This window comes from Onthophagus taurus, chromosome 1 (genome assembly GCF_036711975.1).
Source record: "Onthophagus taurus isolate NC chromosome 1, IU_Otau_3.0, whole genome shotgun sequence".
NCBI classification, from domain to species: Eukaryota; Metazoa; Arthropoda; class Insecta; order Coleoptera; family Scarabaeidae; genus Onthophagus; species Onthophagus taurus.
Window position 1 is genome coordinate 31,539,436 of NC_091966.1, and position 19,016 is coordinate 31,558,451.

The 19,016-nt window shown below is 32.5% G+C and overlaps 1 protein-coding gene across 8 annotated transcripts in view; it reads left to right on the plus strand.

The window, feature by feature from the left end:
* Positions 1–19,016, plus strand: part of LOC111417618 (Anion exchanger 2) — a 101,820-nt gene that overhangs the window by 69,822 nt on the left and 12,982 nt on the right. For 7 of the 8 annotated variants that reach the window (XM_023049952.2, XM_023049953.2, XM_023049954.2 and 4 more), the window contains 5 exons: positions 1,351–1,734; positions 2,064–2,180; positions 7,439–8,959; positions 9,016–9,272; positions 13,136–13,562. In XM_023049952.2, the coding sequence (XP_022905720.2) occupies positions 1,351–1,734; positions 2,064–2,180; positions 7,439–8,959; positions 9,016–9,272; positions 13,136–13,562 (2,706 nt within the window). The remainder of the gene's footprint in view (positions 1–1,350; positions 1,735–2,063; positions 2,181–7,438; positions 8,960–9,015; positions 9,273–13,135; positions 13,563–19,016) is intronic. The other variant, XM_023049956.2, reaches the window with a different exon arrangement.

Here is a 19,016-nt window from a genome sequence, read left to right on the forward strand (position 1 = left end):
ACTCTGTAGAACTCTAATTCGTCGTTGTGAAGCATGTATTCTAGCAGAAAGAGGCTATTTTGAACAATATTTGTAATATTAATGTGTTTTAAAAAAATGTAGCAGTTATAAATGATATAAAAATTAAAACTTTAAAGTGTTATAATTTCGTAAATAATTGTATTAGGACATAAATGTTCATTAACATTTTTTTTGGTAATTGGATTAGCTATCATATGTCAAAGTTTGATGCTGAGCTAATAAATCATCCTGTATAAACAAGGTATGACCAATACTAATATATGGTGTTGAAATGACAGCAGAAACAAAGAAGACAGCAAAAGATGAAAGTAATGGAAATAAAAGTTTTAAGATCTATATTACATGGTACACTACAAGATATACAAGCCAACACTTTTATTAGAGAAAGGTGTAGTTAAATGGACAAAAATCAGAACAAAGAAGTAGATGAAACATGTAGAAAGAATTATTAAGAAGAGAATTTGTATGTGTGGACGACCGAATCGAAAGAACCCACAAGGACGACCTTCTAAGAGATGGGCTCAGAGTTGGTGCTCTTCGGAATAAAACCCAAAACACGAGGCTTGACCAACAGACAATTGTTTCTAATTGAAAATAGTAGAAATGGAAGAAGGGGGTTAAATAATTTTATTATCATTGACATAAAAATTGTTAAATTTATCTTTAATTTTACATTTTCACTTAAAGAGTCAACCCATAAGTTTCAGTAACATACGATTAAAAAAAAATTATAAAAAGAGCATTAACAACAAAAAGGGTATCATACGATTAAACGGACTACGACGTCTTTCTTAGATAGCTTATTCAATGGTGGTACCATAATTCAATTTAACCCCCTCCGCCCTCCACGCCAAGTTAATATATTCACTTGATGTATACTACGCACTTAGAATTCATCATTGACCAAGATATTATAAATTCTATATAGATATTATAATTCCTAACTTAAACGTTAACAACCAAAAAAAGCTATGTCTATTATTATGTGATATTAACATGAAATTTAAAATGACAAGAAGTCACGTTTGTCTAACCTACAAGACTTTTTTTAATTTCAATAAATTTAAATCCATCATAAAAAGAGTTATATATAAAATTTTTTATAATTTACTTAACCAAATTTCGAAAATGTTTTAACGAAATCAAATCGACATATCAACGATATGCCATAATAAAATTTTTAATAACACACGTCAAATGCATTCCAGATTGATTTTACGTGTCAAAAATGCAAGTATACTTTTTACAAAAATCAATCTTCCAAATTTTTCTTGAACTGTCAAAGAAATTTTTATTATTTTTTTTAATTTTTACGTTTTTTATTATTAGATATTCGTTCAACTCGACGAATTAGACGAAAACCAGGACGACAGTAAAGAATGGAAAGAAACGGCAAGATGGATAAAATACGAAGAAGACGTAGAGGAAGGTGTCGATCGGTGGGGAAAACCGCACGTAGCGTCGTTAAGCTTCCATTCCCTTCTCAATTTGAGAAGATGCTTGGAAGATGGATTAGTTATTTTGGATATGGAAGAAAAGGATCTTCCAGGAATCGCTTACAGAATTTCGGAGGAAATGTACAAAGAAGATTTAATCACGGAAGGTGACAAAGCGAAAATTATGAGAATCCTTTTGTTGAAACATCGACATGTTAACGAACATCATGAGAGAGGATTTAGATTTCCAAAGAAACATAGTTATTCATCTTTACAGGTAATTTTTTTATTGTTAATACTTCTTTTAAGTGTAATTGTTTTAAAATCAAATTATTTACTAAGAAGTAATAAAAGAAATCCATAAATCTTTGGATCTTAGGCGGAATCAATAAAATTTCTAAATCGGGTTTTTATTACTAATAACAATTTTGATACGTTTTATTATATCTTTTTAATAGGTGTACAAGTTTCTTGGATTGTTATATGTTCTTAAATGTTTTTAAGTGTTTTTATTTCTATTTGTTGATATTTAAGTGTAATAATGATAAAAAAAATTTCTTTTATGTAACGCTTAATCAATTTTTTTTGATAACGCGTTGCTTGCAGTCTTTGTGGCTTGAGGACGGCGCCGGTTATGAAGCTATCATGATGGCAAGGTGCTCCGTTTGTTCTGCTCAGGGGCACCTCTGCGGTCCCCACGCTCTGCCACGGTCTTCCATTCACGTAACGTTTCTTTTTTTGACCAAAACACATCTCGCTTTTATACTTTTATGTCTTAATAAAAATCACGTAATACAGTACGATCGAAAATATCTGACTAAAAAATATTCATTCGTCGACGATGGACGTCATTTCCAGATTTAAAAATATCTTAGGATTTCAAAAATTTTCATAATCTTATTGTCAAATTCATGTTAATTCCATCTAATCATTGATGATCACAATGAACCTTGAAATGAATCGTAAAATAATCCTAAATTTGCATTAGGTGATTAGTAATAACATCAAAAAAGTACTCATTTCTGTTTAACGTTTATGCTTCCCATAACTGTTCTAAGTAATTGGAACTCTCCATTAAACAAAACATCGAATACTATTATTATCTCTTTTACCCATGTAAATTTTATCAATGAAAATATAATTAGATATCTAAAAAATCAAGGTGTTTATCAAACAATACCTTGTAATCAAAAGTATTGCTCAAATCCTTGAAAATGAGAAACATTGTAACTCTTCACCTACATTGTGCTTTGTTAAATTCAGAGTTTCAAGTTCTTAGGCATGATTAAAGATATCAAATGTATTATATTAAGGACTCAAGTGACTATTCTCTGGTACACCTCAGAGAATCAAGCTGTTGCAGTATTTCCCATGGACATTAGAATTCACCACTTCAATATTTAGATATGTAATAGCAAATGGAATGCACAAAAACCCAATTGCACGTCAAAGAAGATTATTTATTATTACGGCATTAAGCAAAATAGATAGAGGAAGAGGTGGAAAGAACATCAATATTTATTAATTATAGTTGAAGGAATACCATGAATCCCAATATCTAAAGTAAGAATATCATTTGCCATATAACTGATATTACCAGGGTATTCCAGGAAAAACGGAAAGTCTGCAATCAATCTGGGTGAGGAGCTTGACAAACAAAGTCGATTACCAAGAGAAAACAAGCCGAAGCAAATAAACTCTAGAGAGTCTAGACCGAGATTGTTTGTATTTTATAATTCATAAAAGCGACTAATTCACAAGCCGCACCTATAAGTATTTAAGCATATTCCATGTACTATTTATTTGTAATATTAACACCAGCTTAGATTAAGTTGACTCATCAATATTTACGAATTGCAGGCAGAAGTTAAAGTAGTTAAATATAATAAAAGAATATTATATGCTGGAACGTCAACAACCTCAGGCTCCGTTAACCTTAGCGAGGATATCCGCTCTTTCAGTTCATATTCCAAAGATTTCCATCAATAACCAGAGTTGTATGCGGCTTAATGTGCTTTTTCCAGATCTTGAACCCAGTGATAGTTAAAGTGATGTTAATCCCGAAAGATAACATGCTAAGCCAAAGTGTGTCTTTGTTTCTGCGTTATTCTGTGACTCATTACAAATTACAGCTGGTTGCTCAGAGAAGCCAAGTTATAGTGGTCTTTCGAAAACTGCGGGATAAGACTTTGGAATCATATTGTAACATGAAAAAATATTAGAGAAGATAGAACAAGGCCATGCGGACTGTTCTAATATGTAACACTTCCAGGCACTGACAGTATGATTCCCATAAAAATTTTACCCATGTACGATCTGAACAATCTTGAGCATCCTCTCCACACACAGCTCTTAGTTATATATTTTCTGGAGTAGCTACATGATCTAAATCGTCTATATCAATAGCATTTTCAGTTTTTTCCTTTGCCCTCCTCAAATATCCTCTGATTACAGTTTCTAAAGTTCCAATTTAGTAATATGGGATGTTTTGAGTTCGACAAACAAATCCAAGTACTTCAACAGGATGGGTTCCAAAACAGATTCTGACCACTATACTTATCACCGTAATTTTAATCATGTTTTGATACTTCTATAATTTTGGCTTTTTTGGTTTAGAAGTGTTATTGCAAAAAATATTCATTGTGCATTTACATCTAAAATATTTCTTTAAATATAAAATAAATAACTTGTTATGGTATCATAAATCCTTTCCGTCAAAATCATAAAAGAAATCACTCAGAAAGGGCAAGATCCCAAGATAGGGCAAATTTTAAAATAGACGGATTGCGAGAACTACTTAGGCTCAGTTTCATAAAATTTCATCATTAGATAATACCTTTGTTAGCGCCGGTATATCACTGGTTTAAAGTGTTTAAACCCTCGCTAACATTTAAAATTGTCTAAATGCATTTCACAAACGTTTTGATCGGATTAAAGTAAAATAAAGCTTGCTATTAAATCTAATCGATTTTAAATGCATCCCAACAACTGCCGTAAAATTTGTGTAATCGATAAATAATTATTTTAAAACGTAATTTTTCTTATAATTCCTTTTTTTTTATTATTTCGAGTCTGTGACAATTTTTTTTACTTCTGCTTTTTGCCCAAATGACATATTAAAATACTTCACTCCTTGTTAAAAATTTAATTTATATTGAAGGATTATTTGAATCATTTCTTTATTATTTTATGGAAATTCAAATTAATTTTCTAATGATATTCTTAGGATTAATTCATTTCCATAGAATTCACAAACATTCTTGTAATTGCATAAATGTTCTTGAAACTTCGCCGATTTTCCTAGAAATAAATTTTATTTTCCCGGACCGAAATGTGAACAAAACTAATATTAAATTTTCATTATAAGCTGAATTGGTTTACTGAATTGATTTGTGTTTTCACGATTCATCGGAGATATTGAAACGCCCGTGAATTGAAACACTTCAGCATGATTGCCATTGAAAGGAGCAAACGACGCTGAACTTTTATATAAATACATCCGCTAAGAACTGTTGCATACCGTTTCATCAATTCGTTTCAAAATATTTAGTTTGTATTATTATTGATGATATTAAAACACCAATTTTGTGTGTTTTGACATGCGACAAAATCTTCATCAAATTTTAATATAACCCTATTTAAATAAGACTTTACTTAAAATTGCTCTGGTATATTCTTCTTTTTTAATTACTTCTTGCAATATATACTTTCTGCATAATGTTTGCAAAAATCGTCCATTTTGATAACATGGCCAATAAAGAAATAACAGAGTACGCATTTAGACAAGTTATTGTACGTGTATATTGATATGAAATCGTTTTAAATCAATTCACGCACACATTATGATTTCAGTTGTTATGATATTTGTGTATATAGTCAGGACAAGTGAAACTTTGTAGGTAGTTACAATATGAAACTGAAATATGGAAGTAATAGTGACCACAAAATGCAACTTAAAAATATATATTATACAAGAAACAGCGTAAATTTTATTTTTGGTCAACAAAATGTAAACATTTTTGATGATATTCCCAAACGCATTTCTTTCTGCCAGTAACCCAAATCAAACTTTAAATTGTGTAGGATTTCACCTGATTCAGTAAGGTCAAGATATCATAATATTACAATCCAGTTGTCTGGATTGATTACGTCATTCATCCATTCGCACAAAAGATTTAAATCGGTAAATACCTTTTCAGCAGATCATAACTTTCTTTGCTAAGAAATCCCCGATTATCTTATATCGGAAAATCTTAAACATCATATCGTTGCGTATTGAGAAAACACTCTATGGTGACTTAAAACTGTCCCAGTACATCTGTAGGTTGCTCTGTATACAAATTACTTAAATATCCACCTTTTAAACTGCACTACAACCCCAACAACTACTACTGTTTTTGTTGAAACTTTTTTTTCAGTATTTCAATATATTAGGAGTGTTCCCTTGAAATATCAATTTTTCCAAAAATTTGTTTTACCATATCATTATTTCCACACCATTCGAAATATCAAAAAACAACAATGCAAAATGTGATTATTATTCTGCAAAACATTACAATGTGTCAAAGACTCTATATAAACATTTGGATAGGATATTCTTCTGCTCACATCTTACTCGCAAGACTTTGCTTCCTCTGTTTATCATATGCCAGCATCGAAAAGCGCATGTACAAATTGCGTATACACGGCAAATATTTTGAGTACAAAATGATGATCATTTTCTTTTTGAAATAAAACATCAAAACCAGACTCTTCTTTATTTGACATTATTCCATTATTATTACAGTGGCAGCTAGCTAATAGGAAACCAAACCATTTTCCTTTTATTTTTGATGCTATGAAATCACCACACAGCTTGGGACCGACATACCAATAATTTTACCAAACATAAACTAGACATAATTTAAATATGTCTTTGTTACAGTAATAAACCTATTTGGAACATGCAATTTTTGCAAATTATGCACTTCAAGTCCATGATAAAGCAATACACCATGAATAGTAATACAAATTCATCTCTAGAATAAGAATTTTAAGTATGTGGTTTCTATGTGAATCCACCATACTTCTCTATGATTTCTACTATCCTTTATGGTACATGCATTTCGTATTATTTGGCATATACAAGGTGATTTGTACAAGTAAGCGTGTACAAAAGTATGTAGTTACTGCAAACTGTTGATTTATATACAACAATTTATTTGCTTACGAATATCCATAATACCCTTTATGATGTATTAAAAGTTCTAACTTCAGGTTATTCTGTACTTCACTTGCAGTTTCTAGCATAGTTAGAACTTGTCACTCTGGAAATATAAAATAAAAATCCCCTTCTCTCTATTCGTTCAATCCAGTTTCATATTTTGGCAGCCACAATATGAAACTACCTCTATTATTCCAAATTACTTTCTAATAACTACAATTACACATTACACAAGTTGACACGTCACTTCGCGTAAACCCTTCCTAGTTTATGTCCCACGTGTATTCCATTGAATTAGAACCAAATTTATAACTTGTGTTCACTCCCTTCAGTAGAATCACTACATTAAATGAAAATACGCAAACATTATTTTCATTTTGTACTCATTTTCTTGGAATATTATAACTTCCTTAATTAGAGATGTGATAAATTTTCTAAGGATTCCATATATTTTCGTATTTTCTTCGATTTGTAATAATAAAAATAAACATCGATATTTTCGGTCAACCATTTTCGATCTTTCTGTATTTTATTTTTTTGTAATGTCTTGAACTTTTTTAACACGATCATTTTTTCTTTCGATTTGAAACGTAACAAAAACAAACAGGTATTTTTTTATAATTTTCTTTTAGGTTAGACGCAATGAATATGTTTGAGTGTTGTATATTATTTTCCTATTTTAACCCATAAATCATTTAATTTTTTAATTTTTTTATCGATTTTAAATATTTTTCTTCATTTGAATCATTTTTGAATTAATATGGTATAATTATTTTAGAGTCTTCACGACATCGAAAGAAAACGTTCGAGTTTGGCTTCGGATATTTTAAATGCGGTCAAAAACGGTGGTCATTTCGATCAAGATGGGAAATTGGTTGGAAGTGATGGTCATACAATAGTTGATATGAAAGAAGAAACCTACACAGCGAGTACTGAAGATTTAAAGAAGGTTCAAAATGAGGATTTATTAAAAAAGATTCCGGAAGGTGCTCAAGGTTCGAGTATTTTAGTTGGAAAAGTTGATTTCTTAGAACAACCAGCAATGGCTTTCATCCGATTGGCGGAAGGTGTAAAAATTCCGTTCCTTTTTGAAGTAAACATCCCGGTACGTTTTATTTTCATCTTATTGGGACCACCTAATGTAATGTTGGATTACCACGAAGTTGGTCGTTCAATCTCAACTTTAATGGCCAATCAACAATTTCATAATTTAGCTTATACGGCTGATAATAGAAAAGTGTTACTTTCGGCTATAAATGAATTCTTAGACGACAGCATTGTTCTGCCACCTGGCGATTGGGAACACAAAGCTCTACTTCCCATTGAAGAATTAAAAGCTAAAAGCGAAGCTATTAAAAGACGAAAGCAAAGCGCTTTGATTATTAAAAGTAAAGAAGTTGAAGCGATGCAAAAACCTTTGTTATTGGCTGCTGCCGCTGGTGGTGGTGATGATAAAAAGCCACCTTTTGGAGATCCTCTTGAAAGAACTAGACGGCCTTTTGGTGGGCTTATTAATGATATAAGGAGACGATATCCTCATTTTAAAAGTGATTTTACTGATGCTTTTAATTCGCCTTGTATAGCCGCTGCGATATTTATGTATTTTGCTGCTTTATCAACTGCGATTACTTTCGGTGGTTTAGTTGGAGATAAAACTGATAATTATATGGGTATATCTGAAACTTTAATGTCAGGGGCAATTGGAGGAGTACTTTTTACTTTATTCAGCGGACAGCCATTAATCATAACAGGAGCGACCGGACCGTTATTATTATTTGATGAAAGTTTGCTTCAATTTTGCAAAGCAAATGATATCGAATTTTTAACTGTCCGAGTTTACATCGGAATTTGGTTAGCAATTATCGCATTATTTGTCGCTTCGTTAGAAGGAAGCGTTTTGGTGAAAGCCTTCACAAGATTTACCCAAGAAATTTTTTCCGCCTTGATTTCCCTCATTTATATCATTGAAAGTATCCAAAAATTAATCTTAGTTTTCCACCAACATCCATTACTTACCGATTATTGCGGGTTTGACCGGTTTAACGGGAATTGTACTACATCTCCCGTTGATGAAGTTTTTAATTCGACAATTTTAAACATTACCGAATTTGGAAATGAAACTTATTGCAACGATATTACAATAACACCGCCGATTGGCCCTCCGATTGTACGCGATAAAAATGGATTAATTTTAAACCAACCTAACACAGCGTTGATGTGTGTTATTTTGGCACTTGGTACATTTGTCATCGCTTATTATTTGCGATTGTTTAGAAACAGTCAATTTTTAGGAAGAAGTGTAAGTTCTAATTAAAAAAAAATTAATGTTTGGATGATTAATTAATTTTTTTGCAGGCAAGAAGAGCACTCGGAGATTTTGGTGTACCTATAGCAATAATAATGATGGTTTTAATGGACTATTCAACACCTCAGGTTTATACAGATAAACTTCTCGTACCCGCCGGAATATCACCTACAAAACCAGACTATCGTGGTTGGCTTATTAATCCAGCAGGAACTGAAAAACCATTCCCGTTGTGGTTAGTTGCAGCTTCTTGTATCCCAGCTATGTTGGTTTATATCTTGATATTTATGGAAACTCATATCAGCGAGTAAGTAAATCTTACCAATGCTCTTTGCATACAGTAAAAACCGCGATATATTGTATTAATACGTCGTTATAGCCAAAAGTCCGTTATATGAATAATTTTAATGACTCAAATTCGGACGACTATCCACACCGTTGTGTTCAGTCTATGTGGCTTTATATTTATACCAAGGACGGTAGAATCTAAGAGAAGTGCTATATTCCGGGAACATGTGCACTGTTCAAAGGCCCGCTCGTAACGTCACCGCTAAATAACAATTAAAACTAGAACTACATTACATTTACATAAATTACATATCGGGAAGGCAGACCAACGAACCTTGCACTGTGACCCTAAGTATCTATTGTACACCAATAGATAAAATTATCAAATTTCATCGTGAAGTCCAATGCTCTTAACGAACATTAATACGTTGCTCAGTGAAAAGCCATTCAGATCCTTTGGGGAGATAAACTGCGACCCAAAAATCGAGAAACTGATATAATTAACAGCAGGGCAGTGACATAAAACATGCTCAACTGTCTCCAAAACTGGTTCACAGTAAGCGAAATCTCCCTTCAGCCCACAGTCCACTCCTATGTTTGACCATCGCAAATGATATACCAACTGCTGGCTCCGACCCCACAAACTCTTTAGCGCTGCCCTCTCGTGCTAGCTCATCTGTCACTTCATTGCCAGCAACTCCAGAGTGCTCTGAGAGAGGCTCGGACCCAGATCAGAGAAACTCTGTTATCACAACTCAGTGTGTTTAAAGTTGTTATGTTTTCACCCCTCTCTCAAGAAGGATTTTAGCACCCATGTCAGTAGCAAATACTTTTGCCCGGAATACAATACACTATTTCTTCAGTCTGTAAGCTTGCTTAATCCGAAGTGCCTGGCAGTATACTCCTGCCCCGACCCCTTCTGGCGTTTTTGATCAATTTATGAAAATGCAAATATCTGCCTGAACCAAAGAATTTTCGTTTTCGATCCAGGACTGCCGTTCAGGCAGTACGATCTGATATCGAGCATTATTCACTGATAGTGATCCCGTCCAATCTGACGGAATTGTTTTTCTGCGTAGACAATCCAGTGGTTGCTTTCTTCAAATCGCACTTGCGTTGGCACTCTTGAAGCCAATGCTTTATGGGAAGATAACGTCCTCTTCCTGTCGGGGGAATACCATATTTTTGTAAATATGTTTGCACAACTATTCTTCAAAAATGCAAATAATCCGTTTTTTACCCAAGTCCTTTTTTATATAGTTGCCATCCGTTGTGCACTGAAATATCGACACAAAACGCAAAAATTGCCAATCACCACTTCTTAGATCTAATGGAAATCCTATGTTCTCATCATTCCTGTCTACACCGCTCATAAATTTATTATATTGAGTTACTACACTACATGAGGTTACGCAACTGGCAACCTTGTTTTCTGTTTTGATATCCACCTTTCCACTCTACATTCTGGAAGAGTAGAATCAAAAGTACTGACCATCAGAACTATTCTATTATCATGCCAGCTTGTAACGTTTAGTTTATTGGCAACATCTGTACAACAGTCATAGAAACCTCTGCCTTTCTATTCTATCACTTTTGAAGGCATTATGGGACACTTTTCAATTCTATTTTTTTTAGAGTTCCCGTACATCCATATCTTTTTCCTGTAAATGAGTTACTAGTTTGTTTTGGTAGGACTTTTATCAGTCCAAGTACAGCAAACTCTCCAACACCAAATGCTGGATCCTTTATAGTTGGTTTTCTTACTTTTTTTGTGGTTGTCGCATTTTCTTCTTTATCCGCTGAAGTACCAGCTGCATTTTCTCTCGTCGGTTTTTTCCTTAGTATGGTCAAAGATTAAATAGTAAACAAGATGCGACGGTAAAGTGAGAAACTCTAGTTTTGAAAAGAGATAGAAAACATTCCAATTTAAATGTCCTAACAATAACAAACCTAACCTACAAATGTGACAGTTGCTATATTCCAAGGTCTGTAGAACATAAGGTTACGTAATTCCCTATGCCTCTGTACTATCGATTATTACCCCGCAGATTGACGTCACTGGTTCGATACAGTCAGAGTAAAAGATAGCCTATACGTGCCTATACTGTGGTACAGTCTATATCAAATATTTAAACCTCGCATCGTGTTGTGTTGTTCATAGAACCAGCTACGTCACTGACCCACCTTGCCTTTCAGAGGAGGAGAATCGGTATTGGGTAACCTTATGTTCTATAGACCTTGGCTATATTCACGGTATATTCTAACCTAAACAAGCTGCAACGCTAGAGTGAGAAACTCTAGTTTTGAAAAGAGATAGAAGACATTCCAATTTAAATGTCCTGTCAATAACAAACCATGCAATTTAAAAGACCATAGCGTCAAGGTCACAAAAAATGGCAGCTCTACATCAAAGGTGCCGACACGAAGCGTCGCATCTTGTTTACTCTTTAATCTTTGGTATGGTTCAAAATGCATCAAATACCCAAGACTCCCTAGAGGTTCACAGAGGCGGCACCACATGTTGTAACTGTATCATGTTGTTACCAAAGTATGGAACCATACTTTGTCATTCCGAATCTATTTCAAGATTCAGTTCCTAGCTCCCACCACATTCTACATCTAGCATCACAATAGACAGATAAAGTAGTATGGCCAAAAAACACTTTATTTCTTCATTGGAAACTCGACAATTAAGTTCACCCTTTTGCTGTGCATATAACGTCGTCATTTCTGCCAATAATCCACCGGATTCGAAGAAATGGGTGCTTCGGTTTCTCAAAGTTCGGAAACCCAAGAATAAGATCGGATTTTTGCCAATTTCTTTTTTTCGGTAACTTCTTTTGTATTCCTGACAAAGGTTCGTTGTCACTATTTGATTCTTTGTCAGTGTCGCTGTCACCAATTGTGAAAGTCCGTCCTTGATTTGAAATTTTCGCCATAGCTGTCACCATCCAGTTATTGATATCGTTGCAGAAGTCTTCGTTGCCGCTATCTTCAGCACCATTATCTGGAGGACCCAAAAATCGTCGTCTTCTATTACTTGAATGAGTTCTGCAATTGTGAGGGGTCTGAAATTATTAAAAATGTTTATGGACCCGTTTAGCATAGTTCCAATATTGGAATTTTTGGAAAAAGTGTTTTTTTGTACTTATCGTATTTATTATTAATTATTATAGGTGATATATTAAAATATGTTGAGAATTGTTAGAGCAATAAACACAACGCAAAATAATAGATAATATTAGTATAAAATAGGAAATGTTAAAGGAAGAAAAAAATTTTTCTATACGTTAAAGGCACAATAATCCGTCAAACAATCACCTTCACTAATCAACGTGTTTACTGGAAACGTGTTACTGCCTGCGAAATCACATTGTGACAAAGCGTGGAGGGGAGAAAACGGGGATGTTTTTTTTTTTTTTCATTTGGATTTAGCCAAACATCTCTCAAGACGGCTAAACCCGAATGATTCTAGTTCTAGGTCTTGTGTTAGTTCTGGTGATAGTGCTAGTGTAAAACTAGAATTAACACTACACCAAAAACTAGTAACATACGGATTTAGCCGCACGTCTCACAAAACAGCTAAACCCGCATGATTCTAGTTCTAGGACTTGTGTTGGGTCTAGTGATAGTGCTAGTGCAATACTAGAACTAACACTAGAGCTAGAAGTGGAAACATTCGGAATTAGCTGAACGTCTCCCAAGAAGTTCAATAAAAATATACAACAATCTAGCGCTGAATTACAATTAAAAGTAGATCTACCGTCCCTGATTTATACATCGTATAGACAACTGGGAGAATACCCCAAGTTTATTTTCTCCATTATATTGTAAGTCTACTATTATACTGTATTTCTATTTTGTTTATTTTTTTTCCAATAGATTAATTGTCGATAAAAAGGAACGTAAATTAAAAAAAGGTAGCGGTTTCCATTTAGACATAGTAATTTTGTGTCTAATAAACATCGGAAATGGTTTCTTTGGAGCCCCATGGATTTGTGCCGCCACCGTCAGATCGATCGCTCACGTAGCCGCTTTAACAATCATGTCCAGGACTCACGCTCCAGGAGAAAAACCCCACATCATCGAAGTAAAGGAGCAAAGAGTTTCTGGTCTCATCGTTTCAGTATTGATGGGTTTATCGGTATTGATGTCACCGCTTTTACGTCTTATCCCAATGTCTGTACTATTCGGAGTCTTTTTGTATATGGGGGTTGCGTCCATTAACGGAGTACAAATGTTCGAGCGGATTCGATTACTTTTTATGCCTGTTAAACATCATCCTTCATCAGCACCTTACGTCAAAAGGGTAAGTTTCTTTTAAATCATTTTAAAAAATTAAAATTTTGAATATATTTATTAGGCAACCTGTTTCACGTTTAAATTTTAACTTGTTAATTGGGTTGCCTACCTCAGTGTCATTTTCTATTTTAAATCATTTTTTTTTTATTTGAAACAATTTATATTAAGTGTGCAATTCAATTGTATGCAATTTTTTTACAATTCTTGTTTACAAATTTGTTTCAATTTGAATATAATTTGTAATTATCTCACGAAAAGATCAAGTTGAAATGGAAATTATTCTCTTTAAACGTGCGGGTTTCAAGGGCAAAATCAAAAAAAAAATGGTTGGGGAAATATATTTTATGAGAAATCAGTTAATTTGGATTACAACACAACATTTATGAGTATTACTTTGTTTGTTCATTGATAACACAAAAATATGATAACAATGTGGGTGTCACCATATGGATACAATTAAAAAGTGACGAGTTGACGTCACTCATTAATTTATCATTTTTGTTATGCGTTCACAGAAATATTTATCATAGTACATGAGTATTTGTTCGCGTTTTATAATAATTAGTCATTTTTTGATGAGTATTTCATTAATTTAAATTCCTTTTTCTATTCTATCGTCACTCTACAAAAAAAACAACTTGTACGTTTGTTTAACATCCCCTCGGACAATAGAACACCTGACTGCACTTCTTTAAGTGAGTATTACATACAGGAAATGAGCACGTGAACGAAATTGCTACTTAAAACAAAACTTAAACAAAAATAAGATCAAACACTCATTTAAAATTCAAACAACTTCCATGCAAAACGACAATGAACTTGTATTATTACATAAACAAACATGTGTATACGTTTATTATTAGATGCAAATCAAATGTGTGGGTTATTTTACACACGACTTTAGAGTTCGTGAACTTGAAAATGCCTTGATTCGTTCATTTGGCAAAAAAAGTTTTTGTTTATAATTACTTTGATAATAAGTTCATCCAATTTGTAATTTGAAGTTATTACGTTGGCTCTTATTATCCGGTGTTGTTGAACTGCAAAGAGTCGTAAACATGTAAGATAAGAGATAGTTGAAAGGCTAAATGTCATCATCCGGTTTACCTCCTTTTCCAATACTTACAACAAATACGTTTTAAAAAACGTTTCTTTTAAAAAGGTTTAACTACGAACCTTTTCGTTGTATAATAAGAAATTCAATCTATTTTATTGATACTTATGTAACATTATTCCTATATCTTTATTACCATTCACATATTAACAGACAAAGAAATAATATTTTTATCATTTCCTAATAAATTCTTTAAAATCCCGTTTTTAATTACACCTAATTTGTTTATCTATAAAGTATTTAAAATAATCAACAACTCTAAAAATATTTAAACAATTCTAATTCTAAGTAGAAATAATTCAACGTTTTAAAAGAACTCTATTTGAATACTAATCACCAATTTAACCCATAAAAACGACGTGACCTACATTAACTTCATTGTCATCACCGTTTAAAAAACGAATAACCCGACGTATGCTTGCATTTAAATGGAGCTACGGAGAGGCTGAAGTTTTATTTGTTAAATTAAATGGCCCTTTGTCCACTTGGCCGCCTTTTATTGTCTAAATTGTTTTGCTTGGGAGAACGGATTTATGTTGAATTGTTTTCATTTGAATATCTATTTAATTATAACAACGGTTTCTTTCAAAAAACATTTTAATTAATTATTTATGAGTTTTAAATTCGGAATAAATTTTTGAATATTTCCTTGAATTTGAAACAAAATAATCCGAAGGAAGATTACGAACAGATAATAAGCGTTAATCGTGATAAAATTAATGTTATAATCCCTGATTATATTAACGGAGAATTAATTCCTTTCGCATCGGATTTGAGGCGGAAATTATAGCAGTTATTACCAGTTAAGCCTTTTTTAGTTTTAAGTCTATATGCAGGTCCTCGTTAAAAATGTTACCAGCAATGTTGTAAAACGAATCTTAAACGATCTTTTTTTCAGGTCGATGCACTAAATCATTGAGTTAAAAGTTTCATTTGTGTTATTGTTGTTTAAATCTTTGTAAATTGGTTGAATTGCGTTAATCTTCATACTGCCTATTAGAGTTTAGATATGAGCTAGAGTGCAATAACTTTTTGTTTGTTTTTTATGTAATGCAATCGAGTTCAATTGCGTTTTTACACATAGTGTTCATAAAGCTGAACATCTTTAAATCGTTTAGTCTCTTCGATTACTGAGTCTATTTACATTTTTTCCTGTTTCATGGTTAAACAGACATTTAACTCCTCTTTGCGTGCGTTTCAAACTATTTCGCATACTCTATAATTTCTCTTTTCCGTAGTTTTATAATTTACCATGCGTAGGGATAATGTCGATTCCTTTTCTTTGGTATACTTATCAATTAAAGAGACAGCAAGCGGCGTGAATCATCTCGTTCTTCTGCAAAAATCATTTCCAATTTTTCTCTTAATTATCTCTTTATAGTAAACTGACACATTTGATTGAGTAACAACCAGAAATTGTAACCACACCAGTTTTTTTATTGAAAATATCGACTAAGGCAAATCCAATACTAATCTGTTCATTTCGAAAACTTTAATAATAAATTAATCTTAAACGAGAACATTTAAGTCTGTTTAAAATTCGCTGTATAATGGCACTTATGACACACTGGAAATGCAAATCAACGAAGCAGAAGCCAAATAATGGTTGAACACTAATATCACTTTCAATTTCTGCTACCACAATGCTAACTAGACTCAGACTGTGAATATAGTACACGATATTTTGGTATCCTTGGTTGAAATTGCTATCCTCAGTGTCATCCCAAGTATTCTAATGTTTTTTTTTTGATAACTATACTAGACTAATACAGCACAAACAGACGGGCTCTGCAAGGACACAGCAACCTATATTGATATGGGAGGAATAAGCTACACGAATATGAATATGTATTTGCTATTTTTTTTGTAAATACAAAACAAAAAATGCGTGACAAAATGACGTTTGCGTTAAGTTCCTTCTATAAGATAAAGATTCATGGTTTTGGAGCAGTTAAAACTTCACCGACAAAGAAAAATTTATAGGTGCCAATGAATTTCTCGAATATTTGCTATTGTTTAGAATTTAGATTAGTAGTGTTGGCAATTCGCTGCCAAAAATGTTTATACAGAATACTTCTTAATACTACTCAAATATGTAAAAGCAAAACCTCTTCGACGATTGACTTGCAGAAATAATGTTCATGAATTTCATTATAATCATCATAGGAACAAAATGTACAAATTACAAAACTAGAAATTTTTTGTGCAATTCGTATTCTGTCAAAACGACTATTAAAGTGTTTAACAATGATTTGTTGCCGAAATCCGGTTGCATAATGTTGAGTGCTTCATTTTATTTAATTAATATTATGGTCAGATTTTTAGTTCAGAATTAAAGGTAGAACACGACTTCCTGACGATTTATACGCAGCTGTAGGACACTTTAGGGAGCTATAAACTTCAAAACATAATGTATCTTATGTGTTCTCTTGTCTAAATGAACTACAATTTAACTCACATAAGAGAGAATTGAAATGAATCCTTCACGAATGTTACTAATTCCAAAAGAAATCGGTTTTAATTTATTTTTCTCGAAAACTATAACAAGTATCAAAATAACATTTTATCTTGAATATGGTGGCCACTTTCCTAATTAGCATGAAAATCGATTTATGAGTCGCTCAGAGATAAGACGGATTTCTGCTCCGTATCAAATAATCTCAATATTGAAATCCTTCATCCGTATCACTCTTATTCATTAATGAATTACAAGATTCTAACGAATTCAATATCCGTGTAGTATGTACTGACTCTGCCAATGAATCTTATACAACTTGGAATATCTCGTAGGAAGCGATTTGCACGTGCGATATAGTAAATAATTCACCTCCACATGGCTTGCGAAACGAGGGTCCTAACTAATAATTAATAAACGAGGGATATCGACTTAGATACGTAAAATTTTTATTTTTAGGAGATCATGAATACCATAGTATAAGCAAAAGCTGCCTTGAATATTGGAGGTACTGAATAAGACATGAAAACGATGTCAATAATCCACAAAATACTCTTGTTTGATAATTTCTGAAGATCTAGAAAATAACATCCAATAGATTGTATTCATTAACCTTAGTTCTGAAAGTATTTGTGTATTCATACGTTCTAATCAGTGTCATTGCTTCAAAAAACCTATTACAAATTTATGAAATTCTAACATAATATTCTTGTAATAGCTTATAAATTCTCCAACCTCATTATTGGTTATATTTTTGCTACCTTGTCAAAAGGGATTAAATAAATATTGAAAGAAAAATGTTAACGATTTCTGAGAAAATATAAGACATAAAAATATTCTCGGTGGTTTCTACTTATATCGACCGCTTTATAAACTGGGGATAAATATGACTGGCTTCCTTTCTTGTTTCAAAATATTTATTTATGTATCGATTAAGAAAACCACGTAATTCTTAATAGCACCCGAGCGATGAATTCAAAATGTATCGTCATTTACCATTTAGAATTATTTACAATACCGGAATTATCCAGTTTTTAACCCGTAAAAGTAAAGTAAAGAATTTATAGATATTGTTGCCATAATTTCTTGCGAATATTTATTAGAAAGTTTAAATAAAGATTTTTTACACCTGTTCGATATTACTGTTTTGCTTTCTATCGATTTCGAGGTCAGCACCTATTCTTTAGGAAATTCTAAATATCAAACAGTGATTAATTCAGTAGTTTTAATTAAAAGTTATAACGTTGTAACGTGGTTATTGTTAAAGACGAATACTATGAAATATATTAGTCAACAAGCAATTCTTCAACAATATTTTCCAATCTGTATATAATATTACTACATAATCAAGATTGACAAAGCCCGTGAACCTTGAAGGATTTTTGACGTTTCCTCTGACTACATTTTAGGATAAATGATTTGTCATTAGATTGCCGTGCGTTTAATTTGTGTTATAGGACGTAAAATCAATAATTTTGCCGAGGTTGTTTGCTGCCAGGACGTTGCACCATATGAAATACAAAACCTGGTTAACTTTGTGTAATTTTTATCATTTCATTTGAAAGAATATTATGATAATTGATATTTCATTAGATTATTGTGCACTTAGTTTGAGCCGAAGAAGTTTAGACCTACGTTAAGCCGTGTTCTTCAACAATGAGCAATGATTTCGGGCTGCAAAAATAGTAAAGTGGGTTCATAATATGAATAAATATATGGTGGAAAGTCCGCAGTTGTTTATTTGAAAGAAAAAATCCCAAAGTAAAGAAAAGAGCCATCACAAGGGGTGACTTAAAGAAAAAATCTTAATAAGCAAATATTGCTGTCATTGACTCAAAATAATTAAAAAAAACTCCAACCGACATATTTTATGAAGATAGAATGAAAATATA